At 38.5% G+C, this 20,378-nt stretch overlaps 2 protein-coding genes across 12 annotated transcripts in view; one reads left to right on the top strand and one right to left on the bottom strand.

The window, feature by feature from the left end:
* The window catches only part of RPRD1B (regulation of nuclear pre-mRNA domain containing 1B), a 94,474-nt gene extending 83,223 nt beyond the window's left edge, over nt 1-11,251 (bottom strand). For 2 of the 4 annotated variants that reach the window (XM_077169042.1, XM_077169050.1), the window contains exons 1-2: nt 10,678-11,250; nt 5,822-5,951 (exon numbers count right to left, since the gene is read on the bottom strand). In XM_077169042.1, the coding sequence (XP_077025157.1) occupies nt 5,822-5,951; nt 10,678-10,828 (281 nt within the window). In that variant the 5' untranslated portion in view covers nt 10,829-11,250. Of the gene's footprint in view, nt 1-5,821; nt 5,952-9,871; nt 10,555-10,677 lie in introns of those variants that run through there. The other 2 variants (XM_077169065.1, XM_077169058.1) reach the window with 2 other exon arrangements.
* The window catches only part of TTI1 (TELO2 interacting protein 1), a 58,735-nt gene continuing 49,452 nt past the window's right edge, over nt 11,096-20,378 (top strand). For 5 of the 8 annotated variants that reach the window (XR_013179319.1, XM_077168960.1, XM_077169013.1 and 2 more), the window contains exon 1: nt 11,269-11,366. The gene's annotated coding sequence lies outside the window, so the exon portion shown is untranslated. Of the gene's footprint in view, nt 11,231-11,268; nt 11,367-20,378 lie in introns of those variants that run through there. The other 3 variants (XM_077168971.1, XM_077168975.1, XM_077168984.1) reach the window with 2 other exon arrangements.

Genomic DNA, 20,378 nt, shown 5'->3' on the forward strand with positions numbered 1-20,378 from the left:
AAATCTATTCTCAAATCTTAAAAATATAATTCTGGCTTCTGTGTTGTCATATCACATCACTCCTTTGCTCAAAACTCCCAATACATTCTTCTTATTCTCCCTCAGGATAAAAGCAAACTTTCTAAGGCTTTCTAAGGAAGCCTACAAGGGCTTTCTCAACCCACCCATGTATTTTCTAGCATTATCACATACCCACTATTTCCCTCCCTCCCTCTTTTTACAACACCTTCATTCACTGTCCTGCCTCAGCGCCTTGCACTTACCCTACCTCTGCTTTGCCTGGTACCTTGTTTACCCAGATGGTAGCAAGGCTCATTCCCTCTCCTTCAGCTATTTATTCAGATGGCAACCGTAAAAGTAAATCCTCCCCTAATCTCCCTATTTATAATTAGGCACTTAATATTTCCTCATACCAACCTATCTATACTATATGATTTATTGTTTACACTTTTCCATTTGAATGCAGTTTCCACAAGGACAGGGATTTGTCTTTTCCTACTACTGCTTTATGCACTAGAACAAGCACAATAAATATGTGTCAAATTGTAGTTTAAAAAAAAAATTTTGAGATAGGTTTCAGTAGGCCATACAGTTACTTAACGTTCAATGATCATCTCACTACACCAAGCTCACTCATGTCAGACACCTACTTAGCACTCACCCCTCATTCCGTGAAGGTTTGTGGATTACTGTGCTTAGAACACAAAGCATAAAGCCTAGGCCCTGAGTTCTAGGGTTAGACCAGCAGCCCCTCAGAGCTCTCTAGCTTCACCTTCTTTCCATATTCCACCACACATCACATTCTAGTAACAGCAAGCCATGTGTAGTTTTCGACTCAGAACTCGCTTTCTTTTATCCACAAGGCTTCATTCATGCTATTTCCTCTCTTTGGAATGCCCACATCACCCAAACTGAACAAGGTGAAGATAAGGAGAAGTTGCTTATAATTCAATCAAACGATGTACATTGGGACTGTGAAGATACAGCAGAAGAATCTGGAGGATAGAGTGAAATCAGATTCTAGACGGCCCTGAAGGCCATATTAAGCATGTGGCCTTTATCCTACAGGCAATGGAAAGCCCCTGATGAAATCAAATCTATGGTTTAGAAAGATAAAGTTTTTATAACTAGTATAATCAAACCACAACTAATCAGAACTTAACTGGTATCTTCAACCTATCTATTCTCTGTCAAACTCCGTTCACTTAAAAGGAAAAGAAACTGATCATGAAAACAAATCCTTATCAACAATTTAGTTTAAGGAAAACACACACACACACCCCCAAACCCACTGTTCTCAGGGATATATGGAGTTCAATTAAGATTAAGACTGATTTTGACTACAGACACAGCCACATCATTATGAGGGGACACTGATACTCAAACCTGTTATAACCACAAATCATTTTTGAAAGGTTTTTGCCATTAAAGGCTAAAGTCAAAAAGGGTGGCAAGAGTTTAATTAGGGAACAGGATTAGCCAGGATAAATTATTTCCTTGAGCACTCTAGAAAATCAAGGTTTAAATTGATAAGTCCCAAAGTTACATACACAATATTTCAAGATAGCCTTCTAGGTGAGGTTATGATGAGGTTATGAAGTAGAGTCCAATAAACTGGATGTCACTAAAGTACCTAGAATCAGATAAAAAAAAAAAAAAGAATATAGTTTTATAACTGAAGAAACTCCCTTTTCATGTCGCACTAACTCCTTTCTAAAGTGAAGATCTTTAAGTGAAAGATGACCAAAAAACTTCTGCCACCAGTCTATGAATAAACTAGAGGAAGATAAACAAGTATAGTTTACTATGTTGAATACAACTTCACAAGAACACATTTTAATTCTAATTACAAATTCAATCACTCCTCACTTTTCTAACATAGATGACAAAATTGACCTTAAAAGAGTGAAAAATGTGTACTGTTTATACACATACACACACACAGTTGCCACTTCTAGTATCAGCTAGACACTGAAGCCTTGTCAAGCCAACATGGGGCTTTGGGTAGGACCCTTCCTACTCAGTGCTATGGTACATTCACGTTTAGAAGTTTTCCTATTATTCCCCACACAGTATGCCTATGGTAAGCCTACTAAAGGCAAGAAATCTTTTTTTGTATCCCCAACAGTATTCTAATGTCACCTTAAGTAAAGCTGGAGCAGAAATGTTTCTGTGCAAGTGTGCTAAAAGAGTCAACAGAGTAAGAATGAGACGGTTATCCTTAGAAAAGCCTGCACACAAGAGTGGCTCGAGGCTAGCATCTGGGAACCTGGATTTCAGGAGTGTTTCCACTATTCCCTGGGTGTAGTTTAGTGCGCATCAACACTTTGCAAACGATATGGTCTATGCTGAATACCTGGGGGTCTGAGGATGCCTACATGACCAACTGCAATAAAAACCCTGGTGCCAAGTCTCTGATGAGTTTCCCTGGTAGACAAAACTTTTACATGTGTTATCACAATACCATGTTAGAAGGATCAGGCATGGCTTATGTGATTTCAATGGGAAAGAACTCTGGGAAGATCAGGCCTGGTTTCCTCTTTACTTTACCCCATATGCCTCCTTCCTTTTCCTAAATTTTGCTTTGTCGTCTTTTGCTATAATAAATCATAGCTGAGTACGACTGTATGCTGAGTCCTCCTAGCAAATCTCTGAACCTGGGAGTAGTAGTGGAGACCCCCAATGCAACGATAAATAAATCTTGTGTATATGGTGATTATTCCCAAATTATGTCTCCAGAAATTAATTTTCTACTGAGCTTCAGACTAGTTCATTCATCTATGCATCTACCTATCTGGCATCACCCCTTGGTCTATCTAATCAGCCACCTCAAACTTAACATGGCCAAAACAAAACTCCTGATTTCTACCACTACATCTTTCCCCCAGTCTTTATCATAAATGGCACTGCTGCCATGTACTACTCACATCAAAAACCTAGCAACCATCTTTGATTTCTCTTTGCCCTTAAACCAGCCCACCCCCCTCAACCCCCACAAGCCCTATCAGTTTTACACGGAAAAAAATTCTCCAAGTCTATTCACAAAGTAAGCATTCAATAAATAAAAGCTGATTATCTTCTTGCTGCTTCTGGGTCCTACCCAACGTCATCTCTAGCCTGAACTATAGCAATGTCATCCAAACTCATCTCCCTGCCACTTCCTTTACAATCTATCTCCACACTAAGCCAGAAGGACCTTTTTAAAAATGTGTGTTGGAATATATCACCCCTCTGCTTAAAACCCTTCACTGACAACCCATCAGAATAAAAAATCCAACTCTTTCCCAAAAATTACAGGGTAGTTTGGTTCCTGCTTACCTCTGTGATCTCATCTGATATACTTTTCCTTTGCTCACTGTGTTCTAACCACGAAAGCATTCATTTCGTTTATTCACTTGCCAAGATTATTTCTGACTTTGGTTCTTAATACCTGTTCCTACTTCACATGATTACCTCAAATGTTATATCTCTAAAAGGCCTTTCTTGACCACATTATGTAGAAAAGATCCACCACCCCCATCCACTATAGAACAACATTCTATTTTATTATATCTACCTTATCACTATCTGGAAGTATCTTAATTCATTTGTCTGTCCTGTCTTGTTCACTGTTGTTTCCTTAGTATCTTGAATACATGCTGAATGAAAAGTAAACTGCACAACTATCTCCAAACTGAAGAGAAAACAAGAAGGCATTTGTATGAGCAATAAGTTTATAGTGTGGCTAACTGATATTCATATCAAATCTACCCTATTAGCTTACCAGCTTTCTTTAACTTGAGAGGTGTTTTTGGAGGGAGAAAAGAAGGAAAAGTGGGAGTTATGAAGATATTGATGAGGTGCTTGAACCACTGAGGTGAGTAGACTTTCTGTTCTAATAATGGGGTGAGGGAACGGAGCTTGGAAAATGGGTGACCTGAATATGATACCCAAATAGAAACTTAAAGAAACTAGAAGAATGCAAATAGAAAGGAATTAGGGTTATTTTTTATTGAGGACCAGGTTTATTTTCCCCACATACCATAGAATCTGTCAAGGGGTTTCACATTGCCTCCTAGAGAGTTTTTTTTTACATGGGCAGGCTCTGGGAATGGAACCCGGGTCTCTGGCATGGCATGGGGAGAATTCTGCCATTGAGCCACCATTGAAAGAAGAAAAAAAATTTTTAATCCCAGTGTTACCTATTTCCCTTCTCCCACCCCTTTCCTGATTTGGGAGCAACTAAAGATTATTGATCAATAAAAGTACTCTGTTTACTGGCCACTTAGATCCCCTCTATGCCAAGGTAGACCACAATGCTGCCCAACTCTCAGGACAGCACTCTCATAGAATCTCTATACATATATGATATAGCTCCTAAAGCTATGAAATCCAGCAATTCTGTGTCAGACACTTTGCCAAGAACACACAAAGAAAAAGTTTTACCTGTACGAAGCTTATAATTTAGCATATTCCAATGAATGACCAAAGACTGTGGATCAGTCATGGCACTAGGTATTTTCAAAAGTATTTTTACTTTAGCCTCACAACTTCAATCAGATAGGTGATGCCATCCCCTTTTAACCAAGCAGGAAACTTGAGCTCAAACCATTAAGCAACATAGCCAAGGTCACTCAGACAGCATCTGAGGCAGAGTTACAATCAATATCTAAGAAACTGTGAGTTGAATCTCATCAAGACAAGAAAATACTCATCTCCAATTTCAAATAGCTACCCTAGTCTATTCTACACTTACTCTCTGTTGTGAGGGTTCAGTATTTTTTCAGGTCAATAATACATTCCGTTTGGTCAGTGTGCACATTCATCAACCATGTAGCCATTAATTTAAAAACCTTTTCTCAATTTCTAGAAAGTTTTCATTTCTTCCTTTTGGATTTTTTTGGCGGGGGAGAAGGGATGGTGGTGCACGGTCCAGGAACTGAACCCGGGTCTCCCGCATAGAAGGTGAGCATTCTACCGCTGAACTACCCAGCTTCCTTTTGGATTTTTTATTCCTTCAAACTTTTCAACTCTGTCATAGAATGCTGGATTTATTTTCACATTTAAGGCCTTTCACTTACAATTTAAACCTTAAGAAAAAGTTTTCTTTAACACACTAGTTCCTTTTCACCTTTTCCAATTTCCTTCCGCAAAGATGCTTACTTTTATATGTTTACTTAGTAATGTTCTACTGAAAAACAGCCAGTGCTTCTTTACTCCTCCTGGACACTTAACTTGTGTCTATAGAAAGCAGTTTGTTGTTTTAAAGGACAATGATTTATAAAGCTTTTTCTTTCTATGCTATTAGTTATGCAGTATGCTCAGTCCTCTGCCACAAAACACATTACCAGAGACTTAATATAATACAGTCAGAGCAAATACTTACTTCCCACACTAATAATTACTATCTTTGAGTTAAAGTACTGACCACTGTCTTTAGTAAACTAGGCATCTAGGCACCCAGAAGGAAATAAGTAAAAATGAAGGTATAAGCAACTTATTTCTTGCCATTAAAGTTTTGTTACCAAAAGGTTCCCTAGTACTATCTTGTTTTTTGATCACAAAAGCTAATGAGACAACTCAGGAAAACACCATATTCAAGAAAGCTAAACCATAAATAAATATACCTAAGGGAAAAACATGTGCTTCAAGTACTAGACTGAATCTCTTTAATGCATCAAAATGTATACATGTCTGAGAACACTTAAGAGTCTGGCAAAACATAAAACTGTCATTTAGCCTCTGTAACACACCTGTAAAGTATGAAGTTTTCAATTTACAAAGGTTATCACAGAAAAGAAAAGAACAAAAAGGTTACAGATTAAAAAAAAAAACAACATACCTGGCAACGTGAGAAAAAGCATCCACAAGGACAGATTCAAATTCTCTAGTGAATTCAGGTCCTTTCCTTTTACTGTTTTGTATGACATCATTCGCTAAGTATAGAAAAGTAAGCTTTCTATTTGATTTGGCTGGAAAAAAAAAAAGAAAATAGTTTAACTTATACTAAGGAAATTCTCATTCCACAATTCTTTTTTCCTTAGCTTATTCCTAAGAAACATAAAAACAAGTATTATCTATGTGAGGTCAAGGCTGCTATAGTTCCTTAAGGAACTCATGTAAGTCTTTGACAAAACAGGTTTGGAAATATAATTTTTTAAATCAAAAAAATAATAATTTAAAAAGAATGGGCTATCTTCATGTCTGTGTTATTTTAACCAGGGTAATTAATTGATAGTAAAAACGAAGATGCTCTAAAGAAAATTCCTAAAAGACAAAGCACTCAATATTCTCAAGAAGACATGTTAAAACCAAGGCTTTCATTTATTCTATTGCAAAGATAAATATTTCTAATTCACTGTTAATTATCAAACATTACAAAATTTAAGATTGTTAGGTTTCAATTTCAGAATAGATTCTTGTATAAATTATAATTTATATAACTGATTCTTATATAAATTATGCTCTTAAACGAAGAATTTCTCTTTGAACATTCCAATAACCATAATCAGGCAATGATATCAACGCTACAATCCAGAAGAATCTCTAGATGTATCAATGGATGTTTATCTCAAATACAAATATACATTAACACTACATTATTTTCAAAAATTTACATACATCTGAAGTCCAAATAGTTAAAATTATAGCGCTCACAGAAGCCATAATTCTTCTCTGTTATACGTACTAGATGCAGTGTTTCCTATGACTCTATATGGTATCATATACTAACCCATAAAAACCTCATGCATTATGTCTGAGTTGCAGTTGCTTGGGGGAAATGTTATTGAATTTTCTGGCTTCTATGCATATAACTTCTCAATCATAAAGTTACATCACTACCATTTTTGGTCTTAGTTTTCTTTTAAAAGAAATAAATAAGAATATAATTAGATACTTTAAAACACTCAGTTTTCTCCAATGCCAAAGTACCTAAATAAAACTCAAACAAGCTCTATGTCAACTTTTATACACCTAAATAACTAGACCTTGCTCCATTTTTCTCAGAAACCACTTTTCTTTCTTTTGAAATGTGCACATCATGTATAAGTTCTGACAGAGCAGACATAGGATTTGACATTTTTAAATGTAGCTACATAAGAATAACCCAAGTTAAAAACAAGATTTTTAAAGCACATTAATAGTTCAACTAATGTATTAAAGTACTCATAAAATTAACTATGGATACTTTGAATGGTATTAACCTTCTGATAATAATATAGATGGCCAACTGATGAGAGTATTGGAAACCTGCAGCTATCATGAACTGTTATAATTATTATTCAGAGGAGACAAAACTGCCAATAGCTACAATATCCCACTGTTGCTACAAAGGTATGATCATGGCAAAAGTCTTTTTTTTCTCAAAGCAAACCTTGTTCTAGGAAGTTGTAGTATTCGATCTACAAGACCATGATAGTGGATTCAACAGTAAACAAAATTTCAACAAACCAAATTTGAGCAAATGAAACTTGACAAACTCCATATACTTTATGTAAAAAAAAATCCAGAATCCATATTGTAAAAAACCAATTGGATACTTGAGAACTGATACATTTTCCATGCTACAAATAAGATAACTAAGAGGCTGGAGAACCAAAGTTTTTACCACCTGATGCCAATTCATGTTTATCATCCTCAAACTTAACCATGGGGATTTATTTATGATAAACCTTTCTCTCTCCACACCCAGCATCCTGCACAGTCAACATAAACACCGCGTACAGGTGATATGGCAAAGCCCTAGAGCACTTTAACACACATTCATAACACATACAACACACATCCCCCTCACTCTAGCCCTGGTGACAATGCATACTGAAAAGAGGTCTTTTCAATAGGACAAAATAGGTCCTTTCACTCTCCAACCTACGAACATTACAAATTGTTTGAACTAGTTATTAAGCTTAAACAATTGGCTGAACAAAAATTTTCATTTGTTTGCTAGGTTCTGATGTCTAGAAAAGCCTTAAAGTAATTTTGATAAAGGGCCTATTTATCTGCATTCAGAACAAAATATAAAAATTCCATTAAGAAAAAAGTTCACCTAAGACATTATGTACCAATCTACTCCATAAAGAACATATCCCAAAGAGATAAATTAAGAATTATTCCTAGAAAATAGAAACAAAAATAGCACTTCAAGAGTAGGGGGAAAAAAGGAATATTTAAGCAGGAAAAAGTAGTTTTTATAAGTCTTATTAATATCTTGAAGGCAACTCAAGAGATACCTGCGAACATTTTACACAGGACAAATGACTTGACCACAGGTAGAAATATTCATTTTTTGAAGAATCAGGGTGGCATAGAATAGAATCCAAAAAGGCTATTGAACGTTAGGGGACAAAATCCTTTCTCCTTCCTTGTGGGGCTCTTTCAATTCATGAAAGAAGCCTAAGAAGCTACATCTTGATGATGCCCAGCATGACAGTCACAGGCCACATGTGGCTACTGAACAATATTTGAACTGTGGCTTTTGCAACTTGGGAATCGATCTTTTATTTGTATTTATTTGATAATTCAATTCCTCAGTTGCACATTTCAAGTGCTCAAAAGCAAGTAGCTAGTGACTACCTCGCTGGACAGCACAGATACAGACCATCTCTATCACCACAGAAGTTCTATTGGACAGTGCTGCTTAGATCCTTATCGTGAAAGTGGTGTCAGAGACCACAGTTTAACTCCTATTTATTAACTATGTAACATATACCATGTTAAATGCTATGGTCATTAAAGGAACGAATAATGTATAGTTCCTCGCTCAAAACACAACCTAGTGAAAAGGACTTAACTTGTAAGAATGAAATAAATGCTAAATTGCTTTAAGGGGGTGGGAGGCAGTGATTAATTCTAATAAAGAAAAGCTGGGTTTGGCTGGAGTTATAACCTTCACTTATTATGGGCATGGAGGCACTGAGTACTTGGAAGAGCACAAGTTTTGGCATCAGAGAGTCTTGGGCTCATGTCCTATCTCTTTATACCTTTGATCAAGAAGATGTCATTCATCTATAAAATGGGGATAACAGCAGCCTACCTACAACAAACACAAGGCTCTATCAAATGAGATTAAGAATAAAGCAACTTCAAAAATAAATAACTCAGATATGGCAAGTTGAGGAATCAGGAAGATTTCACAGAAGTAATATTTGAGATAGGCGTTGATCCATCTCTGAGATCCTACCCAACAGGAGTTTACAGAGAGGTGATTCACTTTCTTTTTCACATCTCAGCACAAGTTACAAATAATATTTAAAAGGCATATTGGGGTATGAGAAGGCTCTGGTAGTTTCAGGCTCTAGCCAACTGATTAGATCCTTCTGAGGATCCCTCTCTCAGTTTAACATATGATATTTGAGAGTCAGCCTGATATGGTCTGCACCTCACCAGCTCTAAGGCCTTGAAAATAACAGTTAGCCACTCAAAGTTTCAGTTTCCTCATCTGCCAAGTAAAAGTGACATCTCCTACATTACATACAGTTGAGAGTTCATGTAAAGTCACTTCCTATACAATAAATGGCCTACCACATATACACTATCGAGAACAACTCCTCATCCTTCTGTTACAGCACTCACATCAGATAGCTGTGTAGATTCCCATCTTTCCCTACTAGACTGCAAGCAACTTTCTGAAGGCAAAGACCATACCTCACACTGAATAGTCAACAGTCCCATCTCATCACGATTTCTCAAATGTCTACATTATACCTGACAACATGCTAGATTTTCATCTGGATTATTCTGCTTATTTTTCACCATAATAAGGAGTTGGTTGAGCTCCAGTTTTTCCTCATCTACAAAGTTCCTACTTCAACAAATCCCTCAGAATGAAAAACAAACAACAACAATGTATGCAATGCTATTAAGTTACTAGAACATAATAAAGGGACAATACCAGTTATCATCATCCCCATTTTATAAATAAGGAAACTGAGAGACAGAGAGGTTAAGTTGCTGGTGTTAGTAAGTGGCAGTCAGGCTTAGATTCCAGGCAACTGGCCTCTGGAGCCAACATACTATCAAGTGCCCAGTGCCTGGCACATAATAGGCTGAGATCATTGCATCTGTCAGATCCTGAGCAGTCTGGAACCAATAGCAGCTGCATGAGAGTGAGGCCTGAGAGATAAGGTCTAGATGGTGTGGCCCCTTAGGCTCTCTATTCAGTGTGGGTAACTGTACCCCTTCATAGGGCTGTTCAAAGGACTGAGTGAAAGGACATACTTTAAGTACCAGCATTATGGCTGGCCCAGAGTAAAAGCTCTGTACATAAGTGGTAGCGATTCTTGCTCCCGTCTTACGATGTGAAAACAGAGGCATAGATGAAGAAACTGGCCCAATATCAAGCAAGGAATCTATCTTACTCCAAATGCCCAGCACAGCGCTCGGTAGATAACAGGCTAAGGCCTGTACCCTCCACCGGACGTCGAATGCTGCCGAAAATAATAGAAGTGTGAGGAGGAGCCTAAGAGAAAAACAGCCTGATGATCTGAAGTCTAGGAACCTGGGCCGTGGTTCGAGGGACCTCAGACAAGTGCCTTAACCGTTCCTGGGCCTCCGTTTCTTTCTCCAAGAAATGAGGATAACACTCTCCAAACTCAGAAGCCCGAGCCTAGAAAACAAGGCTCAGTTGAGAAGTTAGAGGGGCATGGGAGAAGAGGGCAACCAGGGATGCGCACAAGGGGGCGGGGAGGGGATATTTACCTTTGCGCAGCTCGCGGTGCCACACGGAGACGATGGGTCCCGCGTGCTTGCGGTGGTGGATGAGCCACAGGGACAGGGTCTGCACGCTCTGCTGAGAGTTGCTCAGCTCAGAGAGCTTCTTCTCTAGAGCCGACTCGGAGAAGGAGGACATGGTGGCGGCAATGAGGCCCGGCAGGAAGCGGCCTGGACCGCCGAGAACGGCGGTAAGTGCAACTGCACCAGGCCAGAGCCTCACTTGAGAGACTGCCGGACTTTTTTACTGACTGACAGACTGCCCGGGTGATGGAGGGGGGATGGGATAGGTCTCCGCAGTAACAGCCGTCCGCGCCGCCGCCACAAGATGGCCACCGACCTCTCACCCCCCGCGAAATCGGGGTCAAAGGGCAAGAGCCGTAATAACTAGGCACCCGGAGCTGTAGAGTAACGCCCCACCAGTGATAGCGTCCTCTCTCGACCTCGCTCGGGGTACTTCAAAGGCGACAGACAGAGAGAGGAGCTCAGTTCCGCGGATGTCCTAAGGCGCTTTGAGCGATCGCGCCAGCACGCCGGCGCAGTGAGTCTAAAAAGAACCCTTTTTCCCGCGCCCGCGGAACTTTTCTAGTGCGGTACGGCGCGCTCGTTATCGCGTCACTTCCGGCGGGGTGTAGGAGGCGGGAGAGAGAAAGACAGGGGAAAGACTGGAAGACGAGGTAAGAGAGTAGTGGCGGGACCAAGAGGGAGCTTAGCAGGACGGAAGCCTGAGAAGGCATCCTGAGGTGACATCGAAGCTGAAACATCATGGCCTGGGTATGGGGGAGGGCTTCTTCCCTTACCTGGTCTTTTCCAGGTCGCACTTGAACGCCATACATGTTCTGCTCTTAGGCCGCCAACAGAAAGCTTTTTGTTTTGTTGCACTTTCACGTGGCCGTGCTTTGGCTTTTGCTGTTCTCTCCCCAAAGGTATCGACCACTTTCTCACCAGGTCTTCCAGGACCCACTCTTTAATGTCCAGTTCTGACATTTAGTCGGTGCATTTAGTTAAATGCTACACCTTTGTGTTCTTAATTGGTGATTCGTTCAGACTGTCCTTGCCAGTATGGGAGTTTGTCCTTAAAGTTAAATACTATTAAACTTTTAGGGGGAGGAGGGAGGACTTATTTTACCCTCCCAATGCGGCCATTGACCACCTTTGAGAAACACTATTTGAGAGTCTGAGGGCTTATTCTATTATTATGTTTTTATCCTATTATTTTTAATGTTAAAAACTTTTTAAAGTTTTAAAATCCAGTTATCAAAGCAGCAAAGAATTTTATCTTTCTAACTGCTGTAGGGATGAGGATAGGGAGTTAGAATATCATTGCCATAACAGCATTTTAAAATTTTCCCAATCGTAGTTGAACCTCCCGATTGTAGGCAGACCCTAGGCATCACATACTTTGCTTAGATGCCTTTATCCCTCCTCCAGACAAGAATCATCCTAATCATAGCTAAAAATTAATGATTGCTTGCTATGTGCCAGACCTTGTTTTCACATAGTAACTAATTTAATCCTCACAACAAAATGCCAGGGTCAGTATTATATAATTACAAAATAACAAATGATATAATTACAAAATAACAGATGAGGAAACTGAGGCTCAGAGAAGTTAAGTGACCCGACCAAGATCACTGCTAAGATTTGAGGGCAGGGTCTACATCTTTTCCATCTCTTTGTCTCTGGTCCCTGATTCCTGAGTGAGTGGATTAATATAGAAAAGATGAGTGGCCTAAAATCATACAATTAATAACAAATCATAATCATAACCTAGGGTTTTTGAGTCCAACTCTAGACTTTGTATTAAATAACACTGTCATATATTGAGCACTTTTATACCAAGTGATTGTATATTAAGCACATTACATTCTTCTATTTAATCCTTTCAACAATTCTATGGGGTAATAATTATCACTATTTGATAGATGAGGAAACAAAGCATGGTTAAGTAACCTAAGATCTCACAGCTAGGAAATGACAGAACCAGGATTCAAATCAAGATTGTCTGATGTCTGATCTCATATTCTTCAATATTAAGCCAGTGGTTTATTCATTCATTCAGCAACAAGTATTGAAGATTTATGTCTGAAGCACTTTTCTAGGCAAACAGACAAAAATCTATATTCTTGGAAGCTTACATTTTCTAGGGAAGTTAAATAAATAAACATGCAAGTATAAAATGTGTCAGAAAGTGATAAGTGCTTGGATAAAATCAAGAAGGGTAGGGGGATGAGATTTTATATGTATGAGTGCATAGGATTCTATTTTATATATAATAGTCAGAGAAGGCCTCACTGACAGGGTGACATTTGATCAGATTAATATAGAAAAGATGAGTGGCCTAAAATCATACAATTAATAACAAATCATAATCATAGCCTAGGGTTTTTGAGTCCAACTCTAGACTTTGTATTAAATAACACTGTCATATATTGAGCACTTTTATACCAAGTGATTGTATATTAAGCACATTACATTCTTCTATTTAATGTGCTTAATATTAAAAAAGTGAGAGAACAACCCGTGTGTTATATCGTGGAATATTGTTCCAGGGAGAGGGAAAACCAAGTGCAAAGTCCTAAGGTTAGACCATTTTGGCATTTTTGAGGAACGACAAGGAGTACAGTAATGCTGGAGTGATTTGAACCAGAAGTGCGGCTGGAAATGAACACCGAAATGTAGCAGAGTCAGATCAGGTGGAGAGTTGTAGGCCGTAGTAAGTACTTTGGATGTTACTCCAAATTAGACAGTTTTGAGCAAAAGGAGGTCATTGTGCCTGCTAAGTAGAAAATAGACAGTAGGGGTGCAACGGTAGAAGAAGGAAGACCAGTTAGGTGGCTATTGTAATAATTCATTTGAAAGGATGACTCAGACCAAGGTGTTGCCTGTGAATTGGTGAGAAGGGATCAGATTCTGGGGACATCTTAGAGGAAGAAGTAACAGGATTTACTGTCAGTTTGGATAATGGGGCATGAAAAGAGAGAGGGGAGTTAACATTGCCCCAAGGATTTTAACCTAAGTAGTCCTCAGGATGGAGTTTCCATTCACTGCGTTGGGAAAGAGCAAGTTTGGGGTGAAAGAGCTGGTGTTTGGATTTCACATGTTCAATTGAAAATGCCTATCAAGTAGAGATGGCTAATGAGCAGTTGGATTTGTGGGTCTGGAGTTCAAAGGAGAGATCTGGGCTAGAGATAAATGTGGAAATCATAAGGGGCAGTAGGCGTGAAAAAAAAAAAGGTAGAGGCCCAGTGACCGAATCCTCCTACACGTCAACATTTATACATCTGAAAAATGAGGCTGATGTGATCCTCTGATTTTTCTTTGTTAGTCTATTCATATTCATTGCACTGAGCAATTTTCAAATTTTGAGCCAGTCTTGCATCCCTGGAAAAAAACCCACTTTGTCATGTTGTGTAATTCTTTTTATATATTGCTGAATTATATTTCCTGATATTTTGTTTAAGATTTCTGCATCTATAAACACGACGGCTATTAGTCTGTAGTTTTTTTATTTTGTCTTTGTCTGGTTTTGGTGTGAGGGTAGTAATAACTTCATAAAATGAAAAGTTCCCCCCTCTTCTGTTTTCTGAAAGAGTTTGTGGAGAATTAATTGGTTTTAATTCTTTAAACTTTTGGTGGAATTCTTCAGTGAAACCATCTGGGTCTGGAGATTTCTACTTTTGAAGTTTTTAAATTGCAAATTCAGTTTCCTAAATAGTTATAGGGTTGTTCAAATCATCTATTTCATATTGTGTTGCATGTGTTAGTTTGTGGTAGTCGAGGAATTCACCTATTTTGTCTAAGTTGTCAAATTTATGTGTTTTGAGTTGTTTGTAGTATCCCCTTACAAGGTCTATTCACACTTAAAAGGTGAATTCTGTTTCATTTCTGATATTGGTAATTTGCATCTTCACTCTTTGTTCTTAGTACTCTTGCTAGAAGTTTGTCAATATTATTGATTCTTTCAAGAACTAGCTTTGTTTCATTGATTTTCTTTAATGCTTTCTGTCTTCAGTTCATTGATTTCTGCTCATATCTTTATGATTTCCTTCTTTTTGCTTGCTTTGAGTTTATTTTGCTGTTCATTTTGTAGGTTCCTTAGGTAGGACTTTATTGATTTGAGACTCTTCCGCTTTTTTAATATATGCATTTAGTACTATAAATTTCCCTCTCAGCAGTGCTTTAACTGTGTCCCACAAATTTTACTGTTGTATTTTCATTTGCATTCTGTTCATTGTATTATTATTTTTTTAATTTCTCTTGAGTCTTTTTCTTTGACCAGTGGATTGTTTAGAAGTTGTTTCCAGGTGTTTGGACATTTTCCTGTTATCTTTCAGTATTCATTTGTATTGTGATTCCATTATGGCCAGGGAACTCACTGTATCATTTCAGTTCTTTTCAGTGTGTTTGTTTGTTTTATGACCCAGCATGTGGTCTATCTTGGTGTATGTTCCATGGTCACTTAAAAAGAATATGTATTCTGCTTTTGCAGAGTGGAGTGTTCTATAAATGTCTGTTAGATTTTGTTGGTTAATGGTGGTATTGTGTTGAGTTCTTCTATGTTCTTGCTGATTTTCTGTCTAGTTCTATGAATTGTTGAAAATGGGTGTTGAAGTCTCCAACTATAATTGTGGATTTGTCTTTTTCTCCTTTCAGTTCTTTTAGTTTCTTTCACATGTGTTGCAGCTCTGTTGTTTGATGCAATCACGTTAGGATTATATATTTTGAGGGGATTGACCTTTTTTATCATTATATAATGTCCCTCTCTCTCTTTGGGAGTTTACTTTCCTCTAAGGTCTACTTTATCTGATATTAGTGTAGCTATTTCTGCTTTTCCTGAAGTAATGTTTGTGTTTTTTTTCCATCCTTTTTCTTTTGACCTGCCTATGTTGTTATGTTTGAAGTGAATTTCTTGTTGACAGTGTGTAGGTCATCTCCCCTGCCAAGGTGTCTTTTTAGTTGGTGTTTTTAGACTGTCTATATTTAATGTAATTATTGATATATTAGAGCTTAAGTCTGCTATTTTCCTTTTTGTGTTCTGTTTGCTCTCTCTTTTCATTTCTCTATTTCCTTTTTCCTGACTTACTGTGGGTTACTTGAACATTTTTCAGGATTTCATTTTGATAATCTATGTGTTTTAAAATTTTTTATTGTGAAATATAAAATATATACAGGGTGGGCAACAGTGGCTCAGTGGCAGAGTTCTTACTTGCTGTGCTGGAGACCTGGGTTCGATTCCCAGAGCCTGCCCTTGCAAAAAAAAAAAAAAATATATATATATATATATATATACACACACACACAAAAAAAAAGGCAATAAATTTCAAAGTACATTACAACAAGTAGTTATAGAACAGATTTCAGAATTTGGTATGGGTTACAGTTCTACAATTTCAGGTTTATCCTCCAAGATACTGGAGACTAAAAAGCACGTCAATATAACGATTCAGCAATCATACGCATTTATTAAATACTATCTTCTCTGTTATAGCTCCTTCTTCAGCTTTGATCCTCTTCCCAGTCTTAAGGGATATTTGAGCTATGCCCATTCCAACTTTTTCATGTTGGAAAGGGGTGTCATTAATATGGGATAGGGGGATGGAACTAGTTGATGTTCTTAGAGAGCCTCGCCCCTCTGGGTTTCAGGACTTATCTTGCCTTGGAACCAGTTGGAGGTTATAGGTTTCTGAAAAGTAATCTTAGCACATGAGACTTTTATAGAGCCTCAGATAGCCCTAGGTATTCTTTAGGGTTAACAAGAATGGTTTTTGTTGGAGATTGGCAAACAGTGGTCTGCCAGTATCTAGCTGAAGCCTACATAAGAATAGCCTGTCAACTTTATTTAAACTCTTTTAGCCACTGACACCTTATTTTGTTACATTTCTTTTCCCCCTCGGTCAGAAAGATGTTCTGGATCCCATGGTACCAGGGCCAGGCTCATCTCTGGGAGTCAGGTCCCACATTGCCAGGGAGGATTTCATCCTCCTGATGTCATGACCCACGTGGGGGGCAAGGGTAATCACTTTCCTTGCAAAGTTGAGCTTAAAGAAAGTGAGACCACATCTGAGCAACAAATGAGATTTTCTAGAAGTAACTCTTAGGCATAACTATAGGTAGGCTTAGCTTCTCCACTATGTAAATAAGCTTCATAAAAGCAAGCCTCAAGAACAAGGGCTTAATCTATTGACTTGGGAGTCCCTAATGTTTGAGGGAGTATCAGGAGTGTCCATGGTCGTAACGTTTAATAGTTCCATATTATTTTCTACTGTCCCTCAAAGGATTTTGCCAATGCTTTTTAGTTATCTCCCCAACATATTCTGGAATGCCATTAAGCTATACAGAATTACACGCCCTCATTCCCATTTTGGGCTCCATGTGTTTGGGTGTTCAATTGAGCTTTCCAGACAGGCTTGAGTTGGATTATGTGCTGCAAAAAATTTAGGTTTTGGACAAAGTGAACCTCTCTTCCTTTGGTGTCGTATGGTAGGTGAAGTTATAAAATACAGACAGTATCATCCTTATCCCTGTATTCTAATTTACCTTAGTCCCCACCAGATTGGCTTTGTTCTTGTCTCTAATTGAAGCCTGATCTCTCTTCACTTTCTTTTACAGTTGTTGTATATGGTAGTGCTGACTTTCAGAGCTGCAGAACTCCAACTCTGAGTCTTAGGTGTCACACAGGTAACCAGAGTTGCAGGGAGATACCAGGTTATACATATATAGCACAGCATCTCAAAATCTAGAAATAACGTTTTATAACTCTGAACTAAATTGTATAAGGTCTCTAGGTGGGGTCTATTAATATTGTGGAGCTAGCCCCCAATGTTCCAAGGCAACCATAAGTTGTGCAAAACTTACAAACAGTGAGGTTTAGAGATGTAGTTTTCAGGAAACTTGTCAATAATGAACATATTTCTATTAGATATCTATGATTTTACACATATTTATGCAAATACAACCCTTTGTCTTCTAATGTTGATTGCCCTCCAGAGTCATAGTTCCATATACTTAGTTCATCTCCCCTAGACTCTGCTTGATATTGCCAACTTAGATCCAAGTATGCTTCAGGAAGGGGGAATCTTTGGCAATGAAAGGATAGTTGTCTGGATCCTTTCCTAAAATAATACACCTCAAAAAGAAGTGATTAGGTTGAATCATGAGTAGATATATTTTATGAGGGACTTGGTGATAGGTAGGACATGGGATAGGGAGAAAAGTCCATCCTTTCTTACATAATGTCTCAAATCGAGTATTGCCCTCAATAGGAAATGGGATGATGATAATATAATTTATAACTTGGATTTATGAGGCAACTTTGATTCTGGGATAACATCCACCAGGGCTTCACAGTGCTTCAGAACCTGTTAATCTGAACAAAGAAATTCTAGCAGCTGTTAAGTTGGGAAAAAAGCTGAGATGAATAAAATAAAACAGACTTACTTACAGATTTCTTTGAGTACTTTTCATATGAAATTATGCATTTGAATCACTTCAAACAAATGTGGTGCAGTCAAACTGACATTATATGTGTCAGCATGGCTCAGAATTGGATTCAGGAGAAACATGAAGTACTGGGATACAAAAATCTTCAAGTTAAAGAACATTTCATTTTTCCCTGAAAACCTTCTGGGCCCCAGAATTCATGGGTTTTCATTGCTACCTGTCTTTTCCTATCCCTTGTCCACTCTGAATTCCCTGCCAAAAGTGACAATACCTCTAGCGATCTCTCTAAAAATGCCTTTAAAAATTAGCATTTGTGAGCCTTTTTCCTTTTTAATACTGTCTCCAAAAGTAAGCCGCCACCAAGCAAAGGATCTTAGTCCTCTAGGATCTAAGTCCTCTACCTGCATCTAGAACTAATGCACTTGCCCAGAGCTGCCATAGTAAAGTACGACCAACTGGGTGGCTTAAAACAACAGAAATGCATTGTCTCGCAGTTCTGGATGCAGGAAGTCTTAAGTAAAGGTGTTATCCTAATTGGCTTTGGCCGTAAAGAGCAAGTAAAATAACTAGAAGCATGATGGCTCAGGGCCACCTGGTCAAGAATAGGTGTAGTTGGTAGAATATTCCCTTAGATGGGGAAAGGCGCTATGACTCTCTTGCTGACCATTTCTTCCACATAAGTTAAAGAATGTTTTTTAATTTCTTATTATTAACTTTCTCAAGCCCCTATTTAGTGCACACCGTCCCTAACCCCACCAAATACCTCTTCCACTCTCAGTGTAAACATTTCTCCTCAAAACTCCTGTGATTTCTCATCCTTATTTCTCTCCAGTCTGCTTTCTTCTTCTTTTCCTCCACAACCTCTACCAGAAAAAAATACTTTACTCCCTTCTCTAGAGACTTTAGAACTCTGACCTTAGCCCAGGTTGAATATTAGCACTTAAGTGCGCATAGAGACAGCTAAGACATGTCAGATGGCAACAAGAAGGGAGTTGGAGTTTTCTGTGGCATAGGGCTTCACTTTCCTATTAATAGAAGCATCAACACAGGAAAGACAGAGGTTCTCCAGGTACAGCCACAGAAATAGAGTAAAGAGTAGAGTCTAGGTTCTGGGAAAGCATAAATGATATTACCAATGGGGAGGGGAAGGACTGAGATCCCTAGAAACTATGGCTTTAAAATCTTAATAACTTTCTTTGGTTTCTTGTTCTTTTTCTGTTTCTTTCTTTTCTCCCTCTTCCTGTGCAAATGGGAGGAATGAAAATTTTGATTATTTTTTGCCATCATTGCACTTGTTTTTTTGGTGGCAGCAATATGTTTCTCTCAGCAGATCATGGTATACCTGGAAAATTCCCTCCTCGTAAGGCTTGCAAGATAGTACTGTGTAACAAAACAGATATTTCCCTGTTTTTCATCCACTAAAGTGAAATGTTTCATGCCACTGCGCCATTTATATCCATCATAGAAATAACATAGATTGCAAATTCGAATAAAGAAAAAGAGGAAAGCTTTAAAGCTAAGCTCTAGGGAATGTGATTTCTCTTCAGAAGGCTGCTCCCACCTGTAAATATTTAGACTGGGGTGGCCCAAGCTTTGCAAGAAAGAAGTTGACATTCACAGCCTCTGCCAGGAGTTCTTAACTCCCTTGAGTAGGTGACAGCTCTGTCCCCATCAAGGAGTTAAGAACTTTCCAAGGGCTGGGGCACAAAAAGACTAGAGTAGTGATTGAGGACAGTGTGTGTGCATGTTGGGGGATGTCATGGAGACTAGAGGGGCAGTGTGTAAAGTACTCAAGAATGCCCCCTTTCATCATGACATGTTTTTATCCAAGAACTGCAAACCAGCTAGACCATACTTTATAATGGCTGGACTCTTGTCTCTATCATCCATAAAGAGCACTGTGAATATACCCAGCAGGAGCAACCAGCATGTCCTAGGGTCTATTCCTGAGAAGGTCCCTGTGGAGGTTCCAACTTCATTTATTCCTGTTATCTGCCCTCAGGCATTCCCTCATGTTGCTATAAACTCTCTCTCCCCCTTACTTCTTCACTTGGGTTGCATTTCTGGCTGTTAACTGAGATCCAAGGGTCCTTTTCTCCCTTGTAGGTCCCATCCTGACCATCAGTCTTAAAATACCAGAAAGCTTCTAGTGTCTTCTTGATATCCTTTATGTCATTAGCCAACCCATTGAATTTATTTAGGGGATCTGTATGAACATCTTTGATTAGTTCCAAATTCTGTATCTC

This window comes from Tamandua tetradactyla, chromosome 1, assembly GCF_023851605.1.
Source record: "Tamandua tetradactyla isolate mTamTet1 chromosome 1, mTamTet1.pri, whole genome shotgun sequence".
Classification (NCBI taxonomy): domain Eukaryota; kingdom Metazoa; phylum Chordata; class Mammalia; order Pilosa; family Myrmecophagidae; genus Tamandua; species Tamandua tetradactyla.